Source organism: Myotis myotis, unplaced genomic scaffold (assembly GCF_014108235.1).
Source record: "Myotis myotis isolate mMyoMyo1 unplaced genomic scaffold, mMyoMyo1.p scaffold_m19_p_2, whole genome shotgun sequence".
NCBI classification, from domain to species: domain Eukaryota; kingdom Metazoa; phylum Chordata; class Mammalia; order Chiroptera; family Vespertilionidae; genus Myotis; species Myotis myotis.
The window spans coordinates 2,789,812-2,810,112 of record NW_023416324.1 but is presented as its reverse complement, the minus strand read 5'-3'; the positions used below and the strand labels follow the sequence as shown (position 1 = coordinate 2,810,112).

Genomic DNA, 20,301 nt, shown 5'->3' with positions numbered 1-20,301 from the left:
GATCCCTTTCGAATCTCCTCCTTCCAATCCTGCGACTGGCACCTCTCCAGCTACCCCTGCCCGGACGGGGCGGGTGCCTGGGGTCGGGGTGGGGACATTTTCCTTTGGGAAATGCCAGGTAGAAGCAGTGACACGTCCATCGGTGACACGGCCCCAGGCTGGGCCTGGGACCACAGAGCCCATCGCAGACGAGGCTCATGCCGAAGGGCTGTGTGTCTTTCCGTTTCTAAAGATCGTCTTATCTTGGTTAGAGCTGAACCTTCACGCTCTTCAGCCTCAAAGCACACCCGCTTGAGATATTCAACATTAGACCCGTCGTCAATAAAAACAAAACGAAATCTATTCCGTGGCGAAGGACTGAGGAGGTGATGAAACCTGTTATCGCTAAGCTTGCGAAATTGCTGATGTTTGCCGGGGTCATCGCTGGTGCGGTCCGGGAGCTGCACGGACAAGGTGACGTTTCTGCTGCATTTGACAGATTAGAACCCTCCCGTGAATAAAGCAAAGCGATGCATGTTCTAAAGCAAACGAAACGCGTACGAAGAGGACCCTGTGGCTGGTCAGAGAGCAGGTGCACCTGCCTTCGCCCCTGTGACGATTCATCCAACAAGAACCCAGCATGGAGATTGTGTAAACACCGGGCCACGCTGGCGGCCTTCGCAGCGGCACCCTGAGCGGAGACGGTGGCTGTGGGCCGGCACACGCGGTGACTGTGGGCCGGCACACGCGGGGACTGTGGGCCGGCACACGCGGGGACTGTAGGCCGGCACACGCGGGGACTGTGGGCCGGCACACGCGGGGACTGTGGGCCGGCACACGCGGGGACTGTGGGCCGGCACACGCGGGGACTGTGGGCCGGCACACGCGGGGACTGTGGGCCGGCACACGCGGGGACTGTGGGCCGGCACACGCGGGGACTGTGGGCCGGCACACGCGGGGACTGGGGGCCGGCACACGCGGGGACTGTGGGCCGGCACACGCGGGGACTGTGGGCCGGCACACGCGGGGACTGTGGGCCGGCACACGCGGGGACTGTGGGCCGGCACACGGGGTGACTGTGGGCCGGCACACGCGGTGACTGTGGGACGGCACACGCGGTGGCTGGGGGACGGCACACGCGGTGGCTGTAGGCTGGCACACGCCGACTTGGGGACCTTGCAGCTCAGCGAAGGCTTGTAGGTCACTGTCTCACCTCAAAAAAGGAGCTGGTGACTGTGCTGGGAAACGCTGACGTCATTTCCAGGGGCGGTGACACCTCAGCCCACAGAGCAGCCAGAATTCGGTTGGTGCGTAGCACTCAGCTCAGTGAGGAGGCAGCCCAGTTAAATGTCACCCTGGGCGTCCCCCGCAGTGCGCCCCATGCAAATGGGGAGGCATTGCTGGGAGCGTGGCTGGCAGCATGAGACCAGCGGGGTGCCCTGTGGGTGCAGGACTGGGGAACACACTCTGGAGAAGGCCCGGCATTGCTCCCTCCTCTTGCTCCTGGCTCAGGGCGGTTGTACCGATTCCGTGTGAGCGGCAGGAAAGGGACATTTCAGACTCAAGCTCAGTAGCGATGACCGTTTCCCGGAGAGCGAGGGGCCAGGCATGGCGCTCAGCACTTCGTGTTCACTGTTGCACCCACTCCTCGCTCAGGGAGGAGGGAGTGTTGCTGCCTCTGGAAGGTATGGTTCCAAAAACTGAGATAGGGAGGTTGAGAAATCTGTGCACGGTCACGTGACCATCAGGGGTCACGAGCCTCGATTCCATGTCAGCTGACAGCTGAGCGTGGGCCCTTACCCACTCGTGGAGACGGGAGGTAAAGTCAGGGAAAGACAGCAAGTCAAACCCACAGAGACAGCACTTTCCATCTGCTAGGATGGTTTAATCAATTTCTTTTTTCTTTAAATATATTTTTATTGATCCAAGAGGGGAAGGGAGAGGGAGAGAGAGAGAGAAACATCAGTGATGAGAGAGAATCACGGATCGGCTGCCACCTGCACACCCCACACTGGGGATCGAGCCTGGGGCCTGTGCCCTGACTGGGAATCGAACCGTGACCTCCTGCTTCATAGGTCGACGCTCAACCACTGAGCCACGCCGGCCGGGTAATAAATGTCTTTGAATTAAAATAAATAACAAGCGATAGCAAGGATATGAAGACTTTAAACCAGGGGTCCTCAAACTACGGCCCGCAGGCCACATGCAAATACAAATATTGTATTTGTTCCCGTTTTGTTTTTTTACTTCAAAATAAGCTATGTGCAGTGTGCACAGGAATTTGTTCATAGTTCTTTTTTAAACTATAGTCCCGCCCTCCAACGGTCTGAGGGACAGTGAACTGGCCCCCTGTTTAAAAAGTTTGAGGACCCCTGCTTTAAAATGGGGCAGCTACTGTGGGAAAGAGTCTGGCAATTTCTCCGAAAGCGCAGCAGGAGTCCCCTGCCGCAGCACCTCCGCGCCCAGACGCGCGCTCAGGAGAGCTGGGGCTCACCGGCCGGGCTCGGCGCACAGGGAACTGGCCCGTGGACCAAGGGTCCTGGGTTTGGTTCCGGTCAAGGGCAGGGGCTTGGTGACAGGAGATGTTTCTCTCTGTCTCTCCCTCCCTCCCACCCCCCCTAAACATCAATGGGAAAATATCCTCGGGGGAGGATTCACAACAACAACACGTTTTTGTTTTTGTTTTTAAAAAAGAGAGAGCTGGAAACACATGTCCATACGGACACCTGCTCACAGACGCTCCCAGCAACATCGTTAACCGGAGCCAAGCAGTGGCAACGGCTCCAACGTCCCCCAGCCGCTGAGAGACGGAACCCGATACCAGAACCGCAGACCGCGTGACGGCCTTTATGTGAAATGGCCAGAACAGGACCATGTCTAGCGATGGACAGGAGAGGAGTGGCTACCGGGACGAGGGGGAGGGGCCCTGGGAGGGGAGGGGCCCTGGGAAGTGACCGCTGATGGGCACAGGGTTCCTTTTGGACCAAGAACATGTTCTGGAATTCCGTGCTGGGGGTGGCCGCACCGCCCGGTGGATATACTGAAACCCATCGAAACGGGCACTTTAAAGTTTGTTAGGTGAACTGTATCTTAGTTTTCCAAAAAGGCAACTTCAGGTCAGGCTCAGGAGGTTCCTGAGTACGGAGACAGCAGGAGCCGCTGGAAGTTTCTAAGAAGGACAGTGCCTGATGGGGGGCATGGACACATACAGTGCTCAGCACACAGCAAATGCCTAGTAAATGTTAGCGCCTATCCTCTCCCTTCATCCCCCAGTCAACACCAAGCCTGCTTGTCTCCCTGGGCATGGGGTACAGGGTGGGGGTTGGGGGGGGAAGCGGCTTTCTGTTTAGATCCCAAGGGAAAGCCCATCTGTTTCCGTCAAAACCCCTCTTGCTGTTAGTTCAGGTTGTCTTCCTGAGATAGGAGACAGGATGCTGGACAGTTCATCTTAGCGTCTCTAAGGCAACCTCCTCCCCTCCCCTCCTGCCCTCCTCCCCTTTCTCTTCCTGACCTCTTTTCCTCCTCTTCCTCCTCCTCCCCCTTCCCCTCCTCTTCTCCCTTCATAGATCTCACTTTGCCCCATAACGTAGCCTGGCATTTCAGTTCTATGGCTCCTCCTGTCTCCTTTCCCTCTGCCTCTCCCTCCTTCTTCCCATCGCCCCCCCCCCCCCCCCCAGCAAGGAGCACAGTGAAAGGGAGTCCGGTGGTCCTGGGTTCTAATCCGGGCTCTCCCTCCTGCTGATTGTCTGGCAGAGCCTCCATGCCCTCATTTGCGTAATGTTGTCCCAATAAATAGGGAGTCCTGTTGACTCCCAGGGTCCTTGTGAAGACAGCACTCACTCACGCGCTTACCGGGCCTGGATGCACTGTAGCTACCGCAGCGACTAGCCCAGTGGTTCTCAACCTTCCTAGTGCCGCGACCCTTTCATACAGTTCCCCAGGTTGTGGCGACCCCCAACCATAACATTATTTTCGTTGCTACTTCATAACTGTAATGTTGCTACTGTGATAAATCGTCACGTAAATATCTGATATGCAGGATGTATTTTCATTGGTACAAATTGAACATTATTAAAGCATCCTGATCAATCACAAAAACAATATGTGATTATGTATGTGTTTTCCGATGGTCTTAGGCGACCCCTGTGAAAGGGTCGTTGGACCCCAAAGGGGTCGCGACCCACAGGTTGAGAACCGCTGGACGAGAGCGAGGGGGCAGCGCGTTGCACAAGGGCTGGTCCTTATTCTGAGGCCGGTTTCGTCCCTCTCATTTCGAAGAATTACAGAAAGTGACAAAATCTCTTCACCAAAGTCACCTTGCAAATACCTCCAGCAGAGAGCTGCTTCCAAGAAGTGCTCGAAATGCCTTCGTTTGAGGGGTTTGGGGTCAGCTCATACCCAGCCTGCTCCCCGCAGAGCTGGGCGGGGATTTCCCGAGAGGCCCCGCCCCGGCTGAGTCACTCCAGCGCCTGGTGTGTGTCTAACTCTAACCTGTCAGCCTCCCTCCTCCTCACAACTCGCTGCTCCCAAGACCGAGTCCCGGAAAGTTCCTCACCTGCCGGCGGGCGAGCTCAAGGTTGGTCCGAGCGGGGCAGACAGGGGGGGCTCTGGCGGAGGGCGGGGGGGAGGACAGAGGCTCCGTTTACTTGGTACCATTCCTAGACTGTCCCCCCTTCTAACGGCTCACATCCTCTCTGCATAGCTCATAAAACAAAGGTCAAATACAAATCTCTAAGGAGATGTCCTCTGGACTCCCTATTCTGTTCCGATATGAGCTTCAAATCTCAAAACGAGCAGCTGCGTCTACTAAGAAGATGCGCGCAGCAGAGCAAAGATAGTCCGCCGTCTGGTGACACCTGTAAGATGCTGGGTGGGTGCGACCCACTTACGGGGGGATCGCTCTGTGCGTTGTACGAATGCCCACCCACTGTGTCGCACGCCTGAAACTAACAGAACATTGAATGTCAAGTGCAACGGAGAAATTTAAAAGTTTTCATGCGATGGGGCGTTGAGCAGGGAGGTATGGCAACTTTTCAGCAACTGGTGGTTGAAATGTCCACATGCTGTTCATACAAACGGTGATAACGGAAAATCTTCTCGTCCAGTGGAACGGTTAGATGTCCCGGCAGATTCTCAGAGTCCAGGGGCAGCAGGCGACTGGCATTGCTGAAATCTGGGTGCTAAGTAGCCAAGAAAGTCCCCAAAAGTTCCTGCTGTGATGACTTCTGTGTTTTGGGGGAACTGGCCGGGCAGTGCCCCCCAGGCCGAGGCAGGCGTGCACAGAGCTATGCGTGTAGTCACCTGGTCCCCGCAGAGACGCTCCTGTGAACGTCCTCCCTTTCCTGTCCTGATTTCCCTGGAAACTCCGTGTTCCGGCGGGACTGGATGGCGGTGGCGGGAACGCTCGCGCCGGACAGGAGAACTCTCCCCATCCCTGCGCCCGCCCCCTTTCGCAGGGCGCACTCGGAAAGGGCGACTTGGATGCCCAGGCTCCGGGAGTCTGCTTTACTCATCATCTCCGTGCAAGACCCAGACCTCATCATGGGACGCGGGCGCTACAGGCTCCTGGCGGCGGTGCTGCTGGTCGTGAGTGTGGAGCGGGTGCGACCAGGGCAGGGCTCCTGCAGGGACTGCCCAGCAGGTGAGGACCCAGGGACCCCTGTGCTTGTGGTGCTGAAACAGGGCGCGGGTGGTCGCAGGGTCAGGGCCCAGGAGCGCTGCCTGAATGGCCTGTTACACGGTCACCGACAAGTACTTCTCGGAGGCGGCATCTTAGCCGTGTGCACAAAGCCATGCCACCTGCCCCGCCGCATCCTCCAGGGGTAACGAGAGAACCTGGTTCATAGAGTGGCTGGGAGGACCCAGGAGGGTTACAAGAGGGCAGGCACCCGTCCAGCCTCAGGGAATGGCAGCTGTGGGGAGGCCCTGGGCTCCACCTGGGGCACAGCAGGGAGCAAGGAGGAGAGGGGTAGAGGGTGTGTGTGTGTGTGTGTCTGTGTGTGTCTGTGTGTGTGTCTGTGTCTGTGTGTGTCTGTGTGTGTGTCTGTGTGTCTGTGTGTGTGTCTCTGTGTGTGTGTCTGTGTCTGTGTGTGTCTCTCTCTGTGCGTGTCTGTGTGTGTCTCTGTGTGTGTCTGTGTGTGTGTCTCTGTGTGTGTCTGTGTCTCTGTGTGTGTCTCTGTGTGTGTCTGTGTGTGTCTATGTGTGTCTGTGTGTGTCTCTGTGTGTGTGTGTGTCTGTGTGTGTCTCTCTGTGTGTGTGTCTGTCTCTGTGTGTGTCTGTGTGTGTGTCTCTGTGTGTGTCTGTGTCTGTGTGTGTCTCTCTGTGTGTGTGTCTGTGTGTGTCTGTGTGTGTGTCTGTGTGTCTCTGTGTGTGTGTCTGTGTGTCTCTGTGTGTGTCTGTGTCTGTGTGTGTCTCTGTGTGTGTGTCTGTGTGTGTCTGTGTGTGTCTGTGTCTGTGTGTGTCTATGTGTGTCTGTGTGTGTCTGTGTGTGTGTCTGTGTGTGTGTCTGTGTGTGTGTCTGTGTGTGGGGGGAGCGCAGAGTGGGGGAAGGCAGGCACAGGTATCAATGAAGGACACTGATCTCCCCCTGAATCCTATCATACTGATCTCCTGGATCAATCCAGAGAAATCATTCTGTTTTATTCAATAGACAAAGGGAACTATTTTCTTTCTGTTGACTTATTTGTTGCAATACCTACACTTTGTTATTCTTATTTCTGTGATTATGTTGAGGGCAATCTTGCAAATTTATACTTAAAAATGTTTTTTTTAATCCTCACTCGAGGATATGTTTTTATTGATTTTAGAGAGAATGGAAGTGGGGGGAGAGGAAACATCTGTGGAACCCGCAACCTTTCGGGGTATGAGCTGATACTCCAGCCAACTGAGCCACTGGGCCAGGGCCCACATGCAGACTTTTTAAAAAATATATATTTTTATTGATTTCAGAGAGGAAGGGAGAGGGAGAGAGAAATAAAAACAACAAAGATGAGAGAGAATCATTGATTGGCTGCCTCCCCCCCTACTGGGGATCGAGCCCACAACCCTGGCATGTGCCCTTGACTGGAATCGAACCCGGGACCCTTCAGTCCACAGGCCGATGCTCTATCCACTGAGCCACACCAGCTAGGGCCCCCCACATGTATACTTTTAAGAAGCCCATCAGCAAAATAAAGCCTATCACTGTGGCACCTGGAAAACGAATTAGTGTTTCGGATTCTAGTTTTCTGGTGAACATCACAATGCGTCCGGCGACGGTAACCATTGTCAAACACAGACAGCTGTGCTCTGCCCGCTCAGGTACCTTCTGTGGGAAAACCAAGACTCCGACTTGCATCCCCTGTCCCTCCAATAGCTTCTCCCGCAGCCCTGGACAGGAGGCCTGCAACCTGTGCCGGCGCTGCGAAGGTAGGACCTCGGGGGCGGCTTCACTCGGAGACGGGCGGGGGGCACCGCCCCCCAGATGTATTCCCTAGGGGGCTGGCCTCCCAAAGGTCAGGGGTCCGAGGGGCGGGGTCCCCTGTCCATAGGCAGGCCCAGGAAAATAATTCACTGCCACAGCAATGACGTGTGGACTGAGCTTTTTAAATGTCAGAGGAAACATGCATTTGACCAGAGAGAAAATTTTCATCAGCAAAATGTAAAAATGTCTTCTATTGGGATTCAAAGGTGCACTTTATCCTTTAAGATCATTGGGAACATTTTAAAAAGATTATATATATATATTAGTGTATATATATATATATATATATATATATATGTATATATATATATATAATTTCAGAGAGGAAAGGAGAGAGAAAGAGAGAGAAACATCAATGATGAAAGAAAATCGTTGATCGGCTGCCTCCTGCACGCTTCCCATCGGGGACCGAGCCCCAAACTCGGGCATGTGCTCTTGACCGGAATCAAACCCGGGACCCTTCAGTCTGCAGGCTGATGCTCTATCCACTGAGCCACACCTGCCAGGGCATTTGGGAACATTTTAAGTAGAGTGAGCCTGGGTCTTATTGCAGAACGTAAATGTGCTTCCTGGTCTTGGGCGTCCAGTGTGATGTAACACGGGGGGCCTTGCAGGTGTTTTCAGGACGAAGAAGGGGTGCTCCCCCACCAGCGACGCCGAATGCGAGTGCATCCCGGGGTTCCACTGCCGAGGGGCCGGGTGCGCCATGTGTGAGCAGGACTGCGGGCGAGGTCAAGAAGTAACGGACGACGGTGGGTGTGCTGATCAGCCATCTAGTGCAAGTGTGTCGTCAAACTTGGGTCTTGGTCTTTTCTTGTGTGTGTGTGTGTCCTTTAAAAATGTACTTAGCACAGATTCACTGTGGCGATTTCGCAAGCGAATAGCATACAGGATGATGTCTCTCAATAAGGGAGGGGAGGAGGGGCTGGGTGAACAAGGTGGAGGGATTAAGCAAAACAAAACAAACCTCCTACTCAGACAACGGTATGGTGATGACCGGAGGGACAGGGGGCGGGGAGGGAGAATTCATGCACTAGTGGGTCCCTCGGCCTGGCCTGCAGGATCGGGCCAAAACCGGCCAAAACCGGCTCTCCGACATCCCCCAAGGGGTCCCAGATTGCGAGAGGGCGCAGGCCAGGCCGAAGGACCCCAGTGGTGCACCATCGGGGCTGGGGAGGGACGTGGGAGTTTGGCCAGCCCGGGAGGGACCGTGGGAGGGCTCCAGGGTGTGTCCGGCCTGTCTCGCTCAGTCCTGATCGGCTGGACCCCAGCAGCAAGCTTACCTACCGGTCGGAGCATCTGCCCCCTGGTGGTCAGTGCACGTCAGAGCGACTGGTTGACCGGTCGACTGTCTGCCCCCTGGTGGTCAGTGCACGTTATAGCAAGCAGTTGAATGGCCTTAGATTATCATTAGTATATTACACTTTGATTGGTTGAACGGCCGACTGACTGACCGGACACTTAGCACATTAGGCTTTTATTATATAGGATTATACAGTTGAAACCTATACAATTTTATTAACCAAGCTCACTCCAATAAATTCAATTAAATTGAAAAAAAAAAATCCCACACTCTTAATAAGCCAAAATAAAGATAACATACAGCAGGCTCAGGCTGGATCTTTGGATTGTAAAATCAAGTGTACATTTGTAGACCCTTAAAGCTACAAGCAGTGAACCACTGTGTCAAATATAGGATATTTACCAACTATTTGAAAGCCCATTTGTTATTCACCAGGACCGGGAGCTTCATACGTTGATTCATCTCAGGGTTTGGTCTCAAGAATCCTTGAACAATCTGTTTAGATTGACTTATGGAGTATGGCCATTGCAGGGAAAGTTATGAAACGATGGAGATCCTTCCTTTCTGATTTTTGCTTTTTATAATTTCTATGCCAGGCTGCAAAGACTGTGACCCCGGGACATTTAACGATCAGAAGCTCGGCACCTGCCGGCCCTGGACCGAGTACGTATAACTTCCCTTTGCTCACGCAGTGAGGAGCCTGGGCTAATTTTCTTAAAGACAAAGAATGTTATCATGGAAGCTTTAAAAAAGGAAGTTTTTATTTACTTTAGAGAGAGAGGGAGGGAGCCAGAGATAGAAACATCCATGAGAAAGAAACATCAACATCAATCGGCTGCCTCCCGCACGCCCCCTGCTGGGGATGGAGCCCGTAACCGGGAATGTGCCCTGACTGGGAATCGAACCCTGACCTCCTGGCTCCCAGGCTGACACTCCACCACTGAGCCACGCCGGCCAGACTCACTGAGCTTTTTGAAATCGACCGAGTGTAGGCACGGAACACCGTCCCACCAGGCAGGGCGGGGATGGCACGGGGAGGAGCGCCCGGCTCTGCAAAGCGGGCGTTTTCCCGGGAAATGAAGCCAGGCCTCCAGGTCAGAGCTGCCCGCCAGCCCCTGCCGGCCCCGTCCCTTCTGGGTCCTTCCCGTCTCTCGCTGCCTCGTACCCTCCCTCGCAAATCGGCACGTCTTCCCGTGGGCAGTGCCCAGCACGGAGCGTGATGTGCACGCGTGAGTGCTCCCCTCCAACACCTGGCACGGCCCTGGTCTGTCGCCCTCGCGTCCATGTGACTGGATGGTGGCCCTTCCCATGGCCCTGGCCAGTGTGGCTCAGTTGGTTGGGCAGCGTCGTATGTGCGGAAAGGCCACAGGTTCGATTCCCGGTCCGGGCACAGGCCTGGGTTGTGGGCTCAATGTCCCGTAGGAGGCAGCCATGGATGTTTCACTCTCACATTTATGTCTCTCTCTCTCTCTCTTCCTCTCTCTCTCTCTCTGATCAATACAAACATATTTTTAAAAATCCCCATGAACCCAGACTCACACATCTTTGCGAGAGGCTGCTTGATGGGGAGGGGAGGGCGGCGTGTCTCACTGGCACGATCTGGACCTGAGTACTGATCGGGACTCTCTCCATTGGCCTCAGCTGCGCCCGGGCCGGGAAGGCCGTGCTGGTGAACGGGACGAAGGAGAGAGACGTGGTGTGCGGGCCCCGCTCGGCCGACCCCTCCCCAGCCGCGCCCTCCGCCTCCGCGCCCTCCCCCGCGCCCACCCCTGCGCCCGCGCCGGAGCCAGGTATGTAGCTGGTCTGTCACCCTCGCGTCCATGTGACTGGATGGTGGCCCTTCCCACGGGGATCCGACCCTCCGCGGGTCCTAGCTCTGCCCACAACGGGCGCCAGCACACTCCCCTCAGCTGCCTCAGTCTGAGACACACACGGGTAAGCAGAGAGAGAGAGAGAGAGAGAGAGAGAGAGAGAGAGAGAGAGAGAGAGAGAGAGAAACATCAGTGATGAGAGAGAATCATGGATCGGCTGCCTCCTGCAGGCCCCACACTGGGGATCGAGCCCACAACCTGGGCCTGTGCCCAGGCCGGGAATTGAACCCTGACCTCCTGGTTCATAGGTCGACGCTCAACCCCTGAGCCCACCGACCGGGCAAGTTGTTTAAAAAGAAATTTTTTTTTTCGTAACGCGCGGGAAGTTTACCAAGTTAGCTGGCTGGATGCCGAGGACCCGCTTCCCACGATGAGGGGTTTGCCGCCGTGAACATAAACGTGAGTAAACTCAGAGATGACACGCGCCTGCTCTCTCCTCGGCCCTGCCCGCAGGTCCCCGGCCCCCCATCAGCCTCTTCCTCCTGGCGCTGGCGTCGGCCGCGGCCCTGGCCCTGCTGCTCCTGCTGGCGCTGCGGTTCTCGGCGGCGGAGCAGGGCCGGCGGAAACTCCTGGCCGTCCTCAAGCAGCGTAAGCGAACCCCCGTGGGTCAGATCGGAGCCCGAGGGAGGCTTTTCCCGGGAGGAAGGGAGGAGGGGACCAAGTTCTAGAAGCGGGTTAGAACAGCCCGTGGCGAACAGCGCGGGCAGTGTGGCCCCCGAGGGGACAGCGGGCAACACCCGGAGGCAGTCTGGGCTTCACCTCCTGGGGGTAGGGGTGGGGGGATGTGCTGGCATCTAGTGGGTGGTCAGTGAGGGCACAGGCGGGCCCCACAGCTCAGAGCTCCCCGGGCCCAGATGCCCACAGCGCGGAGGGGAGGAGTGGGCAGGGGCAGAACGTCATCCCAGGGCCCTGGCGGAGCGACAGGGGAAGCTTGTGCAGTCCCGGGTGACTGTGAGCGCGTGTGTGTGCACAGCTGTGACACAGGGCACCTGCCAGGAGGAATCAGAAAGTAACCTTTGCCCCCTCAGCCCTGCCCCTCGGGCTGGCAATGACCTTAACCTGAGGCAGCCCTGCCAGGTCAGGAGGCACAGAGCCCCTGGAGGGTCCGAGCGCGTTGAATGACAAGGACTCTGACGTCAGCAGTACGGATGACGTGAGAAACTTTCCTGCACTGAACTAAGGGAGTATTTCTATACGGAACTTGGCAAGAGTCAGCACTCACTGAATGGAACCTCTTAGTATTTACTAAAAAAAAGGGATAGCGTGGCCGGTGTGGCTCAGTGGATTGAGCATCGCCCCATGCACCACGAGGTCTCTGATTCGGTTCCTGGTCAGCGCACACGCCCAGGTTGCAGGCTCAGTCCCCAGTAGGGGGCGTGCAGGAGGCAGCCAATCGATGTTTCTCATTCGTGTTTCTCTCTCCCTCTCCCTTCCTCTCTCTCTCAAATCAATTAGAAAATATTCATAATTTTTTTTAAAGCTTAGAGATGGGGCCTGGAGTTTGTCTTCAGAGAGGACAGAGCCAGAGATGCAGGCTAGGGGGGCAGGAGGGATTCGGCGGAGCGGGCAGTGGCCCGAGCGGACGGCGGGCGCTGTAGCCCAGAATGTTCCAGGTTTGGGAAGGACGGTGTCAGCAAAGTCTTCTCTAAAGATGCACGACACCAATTTGTCTAAAGGGCATTTGGAAAACAATACAGAACTGTTTTTACATCGTGCAATAGAGCACACGGGGGAAATACAGCTTAACGGATTGTTGTAGCGTGAACGCCCGCGTCACCCCGCCGGCGGGGAAGCAGGGTCACTACCCCCCCCCCCCCCCAGGCCCTGCCTGTCCTTGCCGACGAAGCCCTCCCTCCCCCCAGTGCCAGCCTCGGCTGCAAGTCACGGCAGTCGCTTCCTTGCTCGTCTTTATAGCTTTGCTCGGAGCAGCAGTTCTGTCGGGCCGTCTGTGAACTTGTCACCCGAGGAAAGTGGCCGGGGTCCGCTCCGTATTCCCGTATCTATTCCGTACCCGCCTTCTTCCAGGCAGCGTTGCATCGTTGCGGTCCATCCAGGCTGCATGTACCTGCGATGGCTTCTATTGCCGGGTGCTCTTCTATTGAGTGGCTACCTCACCGTCCGTCTGATCCCTTCAGACACGGATGGGCACCCGGGTCATTTCCAGTTTGGGGCTATTTCAGACAATCGGGTTCCAACGTTTCTGTCTATTACGGGTTTCTGTGTTGCTGTTGTTTTCATCTAGAGCAGCGGTTCTCAGCCTGTGGGTCGCGACCCCTTTGGCGGTCGAACGACCCTTTCACAGGGGTCGCCGAAGACCATCCTGCATATCAGATATTTACATGACGATTCATCACAGTAGCAACATGACAGTGATGAAGTAGCAACGAAAATAATGTTATGGCTGGGTCACCACATGAGGAGCTGTATTTAAAGGGCCGGAAGGCTGAGAACCGCTGGCATAGGGAGATCATTGCTGGCTCCTTGTGCTTTCCAGACGGCAGGGGCCGGTCACACGCGCCCAGCAGCGACGACAGCGCCTGCTGCCCCATCCTGGCTAACCTTGGCGTTCTTTTCCTCTCTCTGGTAGGCGGGTAGATTTCACTGTGGTTTTAATTTGCATTTCCCTGATTTCTAGTGAGATGGGACTTTTTTCATGTGATGTTGGCCATTGGGATTTCCTCCTCTGCGAAGAGCCCCACCAAGTCCTTTGAGCACCTTTCTGTCGGGGGGGGGGAGGGGCGTCCTTGTCTCATGACCGTGCGGAGGCCTCCGTGGGCCGCGCGTGGGCTGCCGGCACCCGCCCCCCCACCCCGCGGTCTGCTCCGGCTTCTCTTTCTGAGGTCCGCACCTTTGATTTCAAACTCTCAGCTCTCACCGAAACCTCTCACAGAAAGAACGAATCTTTCCATCCTGGCCCACCCAGCAACACAGTCCTGTATTCAATGGTTTTCAAAAGTGCTTATGAGTAATGAGTGAGTTGCAATGGAACCGTATTCCATTTTTTGAAAGCTTTCGGTTATTTTTAGAAATGTTCTATTTTGAAACAACTGCAGGTTCACAGGAAGTTGTGAGCAGGAAAGTCATGGGTCGCGTTCGATGTAACCACAGCACGAGGTCAGGCCGGGCAAGGGGCCGTGGTGCCTTGTGTGTGGATACTTTTGTGTTTTAAATCCTCACCTCTGTGTTTTTATTGGTTCTCATCTATGTTTTTATTGATTTTTTAGAGAGAGAGAAAGGGGGGGGGAACATTAACATGAGAGAGAAACATCAATCGGCTGGCTCCCCTACGTGTCCCGGCCACAGAGGGGACCCGCAGCCTAGTTAGGTGCCCCGACCGGGAATGGAACCCACGGCCTGTTGGTGGACAGGATGATGCTCCAACCAAGCGAGCCACCCCGCCTGGCTGCGTGTATGTACTTGGGTGTCATTTGATCACTTGTGTAGACTGGTATAGCCACCAGTGCAATCGAAACACAGAACTAGCCCAGCCGGCGTGACTCAGTGGCTGAGGGTTGACCTCTGATCCATAGTGCGGGGCATGCAGGAGGCAGCCAATCCATGATTCTCTCTCATCATTGATGTTTCTCTCTCTCTCTCCCTCTCCCTTCCTCTCTGAAATCAATAAGCATATATTTTTTTAAAAACATAAAAAACCACAGAACTATTCCCTGAGCACAAAGATCTCCCTCTGCTCGGCCTTCACAGCCACCCCACCCCCTCGCCCCTACCCTCTAACCCCGGCAACCTCGAACCCGTGTTCTATCTTTACAATTTGTCTCTTCGAGAATGTTATGCACAGGGAATCACACAACATAGAAATGGGTCGGGAATATACAGCCTTTTGCGATGGGCTTTTTTCACTCAACTTAACGCCCCTGAGATCCAGCCGCGTGTGTTCCCGTCACTCCCTTTGATGGCTGCCTGGTGCCCCGCGGCCTGCGTGGACCAGTCTGCTTCACCACTCGCCCCGGAGAGGCGCCCTGGCCGTCCCAGCTTTTGGCTATTGCATGGAAAGCTGCTTTGAAGTGCTGTACGGGTTTTGCGTGGACACACGTTTTCACTCTCTGAGACAGACGCCCGGGGGTGCAATCGCTGGTCGTACAGTAAGTGGACGTTTAGTTTCATAGAAACCAGCAAGCTGTTTCCCAGGGAGCGGAGCCGCGGGACCCCCAGCAGCGAGGACGCCCGTTTCTCTGTCCCTGGCCGACTCCTGCCCGGCAGGGTTTCTCCTGTCAGCTCTCCGATCGGTGGTACTGACCGCTCCCTGCAGTCTGTTATTTATTTTTTACCACCTCTTCTCTCTCTCTCTCTCTTTTTTTAATATATATATTTTTTAATTTCAGAGAGGAAGGGAGAGGGAGAGAGAGAAAGAAACATAAATGATGAGCGAGAATCATTGATCGTCTGCCTCCTCCAGGCCCCACACTGGGGATGGAGCCCGCCACCCGGGCATGCGCCCTTGACCGGGCATCAAACCCGGGACCCTTCAGTTTGCAGGCCGACGCCCTGTCCACTGAGCCAAACAGCCAGGGCCCTGTGGTCTTCCCTGGCCTTTCCCTGCGGCTGGAGCATCTTCCCACGCCCATCTTCGGTGACGTGTTCCTTCGTGGGGTTTGCCGTCTCCAATGGACGTGTTTGCTTGTCCGACTATAGACAGTGGAGAGTTCCTCATCCCCCGATCCGAGGCCCCTGTCACTTACGTGTCTGCAGCCGCTCTGCCTCCCCCAGGGGCTTTTGCGGAGAGAGTCTGTTAATGTGATGAAGTCCACGTCTCTCTTCCATCGTGGAATCGGTCTAGGAACGCGGCACCCAGATGCTTACCGTTAACTGCAGGGCTCACCTTCCGTTACGCGCTGTACAGGCGTGAGAGGCTTAGACCAGATGCGCGTGTCTTTGCTGCTTTGGCCCGTGGGTGTCCCGCGGCCCCCGCACTGGGTGAAAACACTATCGATCCCCGTTGACTTGTTCTGTGCTGCGTCCGAAGCCGTCGGCGGGGCCTGGGCGGGGCTGTCCCAGCGCCTCCCTCCTGTTCCCTGGTCCCCAGGCTTACTCTCCGCCAACACTGCCGTCTTGGCGGCCAGAGCTACACGATGTCTACGCTTGGGTAGGGGTTAGCGTGGTTCTTCCCGCGTTATTCTTCTTTTTCAAAATCGTCTTAGCGATTCCAGTTCCTCTGCGTTTCCATGTACAGTTTTTGGATCACCGTAGGTGCTCCCACAGAAGTCAGCTGGGCCCTGAGAGGAGCTGTGCTAAACCTGTGCGCCCATGTGGGGAGAATTTACAACGTGAAGCATTTCGATCCATGAACACAGTCTGTCTTGCAATTATTCTGTTTCCTTCGATCCGTTTCATCGCCATTTTGTAGTTTTCAGCATGCAGTCCTGCACATGTTTTGCTGCATTTAGGTCTTTGAGTTTTTTTAAACTGCAAATGGCATTGGTGCTGAAGGCTGGTCTCCGCCTGCTCGTTGCTGGCACATAGGAGCGTAGTTGATGTTTGTAGACTGATTTTGTAGCCTGTGATTTTGTGGAACCCGTATATTAGCTGTGGGCGCATTTTGTAGATTTCTTGAGATTTTCTGTGCGGACCATAATGTCATCTGCAAACAGGGAAGCTTTATTTTTTCTTTCTCTATCTGTATGCTTTCTATTTCCTTTTCTTGGCTGGCGAGAACTTCCAGTACCAGGTGGGATAAAATTGGTGAGTGAACATCTTTGCCTTACTTCTAATTTTAGGGGAAAAACATTCAGGTTTCACCAGTAAGTATGATGTGAGTTGTAGACTTTTATTTTTCTTAAATACTCATCTGAGGGTATATTTTTATTATTATTATTATTTCGAAGGGAGAGTGGGGAAGAGAGGGAGAGAGAAAAACATCGATGTGAGAGAGAAAGGCTGATTGGTTGCCTCCTGTATGTGTGCCGACTGGGGATCTAGCCGGAAGCTGGGCATCTGCCCTGACCAGGAATCGAACCTGAAACCTTCTGGGGCACAGGGCGATGCTCCAACCAACCAAGCCGCTTGGCCAGGGCCAGTGGATCCTCTCTATGAAGTCGAGGACGTTTCTCCTCTATTTCTAGTTTTCTAGAATTTTTTTTAAGAATCATGAATAAATGTTGACTCTTGTCACATTTTCTTTGTATCACCTGAGACAATCACTTGACTTTCTTCTTTATCCTGTGAAGGTGATGGATCACAAAGATTCATTTCTGCATATTGAACCAGCCTTGCATCCTTGGAATAAACTCCACTTGCTCATCGTATAGAATTCTTTTTCTTTTTCTTTTTTAAAATATATTTTATTGATTTTTTTACAGAGAGGAAGGGAGAGGGATAGAGAGTTAGAAACATTGATGAGAGAGAAACATCAACCAGCTGCCTCCTGCACACACCCCCACTGGGGATGTGCCCGCAGCCAAGGTACATGCCCTTGACCGGAATCGAACCTGGGACCCTTCAGTCCACAGGCCGATGCTCTATCCACTGAGCCAAACCCATCAGGGCTAGAATTCTTTTTCTAAGTTGCTGAATTATACTTGCTAATATTTTGCTAGGAATTTTTGTAGCTATATTCCTGAGGGATAGAATGTGTAGTTTTCTTTTCTAGTATTGTCATTCATATATATATATAAGATTATTGATTTCAGGAAGAAAAGGCAAGGGAGAGAGAGATAGAAACATCAATGATGAGAGAGAATCATTGATCGGCTGCCTCCTGCACATCTCCTACTGGGGATCGAGCTTTCAACCTGGGCATGTGCCCTGACTGGGAATCGAACCGTGACCTCCTGGTTCATAGGTCGATGCTCAGCCCCTGAGCCACGCTGGCCGGGCTCTAGTATTGTCTTTGTCTGGTCTGGGTATCAGAGCAACACTGGTTTCATCATGACACCCCATTGCTATTGGTGAATGTCTTGCCAGGTTTTCATAAATTCTTGGAGACAGTGCAGCTGTTGGGTTTCGGCTATTTTTTGAGGCAACAGCGTGTAACACTGGGTGGGGGAGGGCCTTTGCTCTGTCGGGCTGTAGAAATATCTGTGAAGGAGTAAAGTTTGCTCACCAGTAACACAATTGCTTGACCCGCGTGTGTGGGAGAAAACCTGGACGTTGGCGCATCAATCAGCTGCTCCCTGACTAACAGGTGGAAGTAGGGGGCGCGTCCTAACACCCGGGTGCCACAGCACCTCATTCGGAAGAACTTGTCCTATGTGCCATTTCAGAAAGCCGCCCTGAGACCACAGTAATATTTGGGACACCACAGGTTTTATGCATTAGGGGCGCATGCTCAAGGGCACGTTAGCCATTGTGTAGAGCATACAGTCCTTCGGGACCAATAAAAATATTTGGTAAAATGAAAACAAAACCAAACTCACCCTCAATCATCGTGAGGAAAGCGCATACCGGCCGTCACCACCTCTCGTTGACGGGCGGGTTCGAATCCAAGTGGAGAACGTCTGCCACTGGAGAAGTCTGGCCCCGGGGATGAGTTCTAGGAAATGAATGTTGAATGATTCCGACAGACAACCAACGATCCGTGTCTTTGCACTTCCCTCCCAGCGTTCCTGAAACCGGTGCGAACCGCCCAAGAGGAGGACGGCTGCAGCTGCGGGTTCCCCGAGGAAGAAGAGGGAGAGGAGGGCGCGCTGTGAAGGGGACCCCGAAAGCTGCTGGGACGCGTTTGAGAAGAAGCGAAGGAGAAACAGGAGTGGCCCCACCAGCGTAGCTTTCGCTATTGAAATACACGGTCCTAGATAATACCCAGGGTTCCCCCAACAAGTTCCTTTAAAATGTACCCCCTTCCACCTAGCAAGGCACCAGGCGGGTGGCAGGGGCATCTTCCAGACGGTACCGGACAGGATAGGGTTAGGCTTTTTCTGGTTTTTTAATCCTCACTCAAGGATATGTTCCCACTGATCTTCAGAGAGGGGAAGAGAGAGGGAAAGAGAGAGAGACATCGATGTGAGAGAAACACACCGATGGGCTGCCTCCTGCACGCACCCCGGCCAGGGCTGGGGCTGGGGAGGAGCCTGCGGCCGAGATACATACTCTTGAGTGGAACCGAACCCAGGACCCTCTGGTCCACAGGCCACTGCTCTATCCACTGAGCCAAATAGGCTAGGGCAGTGGTCGGCAAACGGTGGCTCGGCAAACCGCGGCTCGCGAGCCACATGCAGCTCTTTGACCCCTTGCGTATGGCTCTTCCACAAAATACCGACTCCTGCGCATGGGCCACGAAGTTTCAGTCGCACTGTACGTGCGCGCCCGCACGTGGTATTTTGTGGAAGAGCCACACTCAAGGGGCCAAAGAGCCGCATGTGGCTCGAGAGCCGCGGTTTGCCGGCCACGGGGCTAGAGCTTTTTTATTTTTTTTTTTAAATTCAATCATGTAGACAAATGGTCCAGCTAATATCGTTCAGGTGTGTGTGTGCGTGTGCGTGTGTGTGTGTGTAATATGACACATGATAGTAAGCCATAGATGCAGGAAATATCCCGACCAAGGTTTCCGTCGGTCCAGTCACCCAGCAGTGGCTCCTCCAGGGCTGGGGGAAGGAAGACAGAGCCCGGGTTGGGGACGAGGCTTGGGAAGATTTACAGTGTCCCCACGGGTCTGTGCCCCTCCACCCTCACCTTTCTGCTTTGTCCTACCTCCTCTGGGCCAGGGCTGACACTTTATTTTATTCTTACAAACGTTAAAGGTAATGTTTTATGCACAGAAACTAACAAATGAAACATAGTCACTGGATGAAGCCCCAGGAGCCCAAGCAGAGAGCTGGGGCAGGGGTGGCCTCGCTCCCCTGAGCCGAATCTGAGACACAGGCCTTTATATGGCTCAGGAGCTACAAAGAGTTTTCACGTGGTTTTTAATATCAAAAGAAGAATAAAATCTCATGACAGGTAAAGTTATGAGACTCAAATTTCCGAGTCTGTAACTGAAGTTTTTAAAAACATATATTTTATTGATTTCAGAGAGGAAGGGAGAGAGAGATAGAACATCAGTGATAACAGAGAATCATTGATGGGCTGCCTCCTGCACGCCCACTACTGGGGATCGAGCCCACACCCGGGCCTGTGCCCTGACTGGGAATCGAACTGTGACCTCCTGGTTCATAGGTCAACGCTCAACCACTGAGCCACACCGGCTGGGCTGTAATTGAAGTTTTATTGGAACACACAACCACACTCATTGTCTACTTACTGTCCAAGGCACCTCTGCACGGCAATAGCCGAGGTGGACAGTTGTGACAAGGGACTCGATGGCCCACAAAGCAAAAAACAAAACAAAAAACATTTAGGGTCTGACCCTGTATAAGGTCAAAGTCAAGGTCAGAGCACCCGACTGTGCGCTGCTTCTCTGCCTGGCCTTCTGCCTACTTCCCGGCCCACCCCGAGCAACCTCTCTCAGGAATGTTGGTTCTAGCAGCCTTACTTTTTAAAAACAAAAATCATTTATTATATCATTGTCCACTCTAAATCGTTTGATTTCGTTTTGTTTGTTTTTGAGGTTTCTGGAAATGGTTCTGTGCTGTGTGGAGACTTTGGGAACTTGCCTTAATGATTCGAAAGTATATTTATAAGACTCATTCATGTTGTGGTGTGTAGCTGGAAGACAGTCATGCTGACTGCTTGTGTACTTTTGCAAATAAACTGTAATTTATCAATCGATTTTCTGCCAAAGGACGTGTGGG

At 53.9% G+C, this 20,301-nt stretch overlaps 1 protein-coding gene across 1 annotated transcript; it reads left to right on the top strand.

The window, feature by feature from the left end:
* The first annotated feature begins 5,230 nt into the window (after positions 1-5,230).
* On the top strand, positions 5,231-18,750 carry TNFRSF9 (TNF receptor superfamily member 9). The gene is made up of 7 exons (XM_036353018.1): positions 5,231-5,620; positions 7,279-7,386; positions 8,056-8,193; positions 9,341-9,407; positions 10,386-10,534; positions 11,069-11,203; positions 18,173-18,750. Exons 1-7 carry the CDS (start codon positions 5,365-5,367, stop codon positions 18,262-18,264), a joined length of 945 nt encoding a protein of 314 aa, XP_036208911.1. The 5' UTR covers positions 5,231-5,364; the 3' UTR covers positions 18,265-18,750.
* Positions 18,751-20,301: the final 1,551 nt, after the last annotated feature.

Bases quoted from the DNA above. Each gene is read 5' to 3' on its own strand.
- TNFRSF9 (XM_036353018.1), top strand. From the start codon at position 5,365: ATGGCGGTGGCGGGAACGCTCGCGCCGGACAGGAGAACTCTCCCCATC. The intron at 5,621-7,278 runs GTGAGGACCCAG...CTGCCCGCTCAG, and splicing joins CTGCAGGGACTGCCCAGCAG to GTACCTTCTGTGGGAAAACC. The intron at 9,408-10,385 runs GTACGTATAACT...CATTGGCCTCAG, and splicing joins ACCTGCCGGCCCTGGACCGA to CTGCGCCCGGGCCGGGAAGG.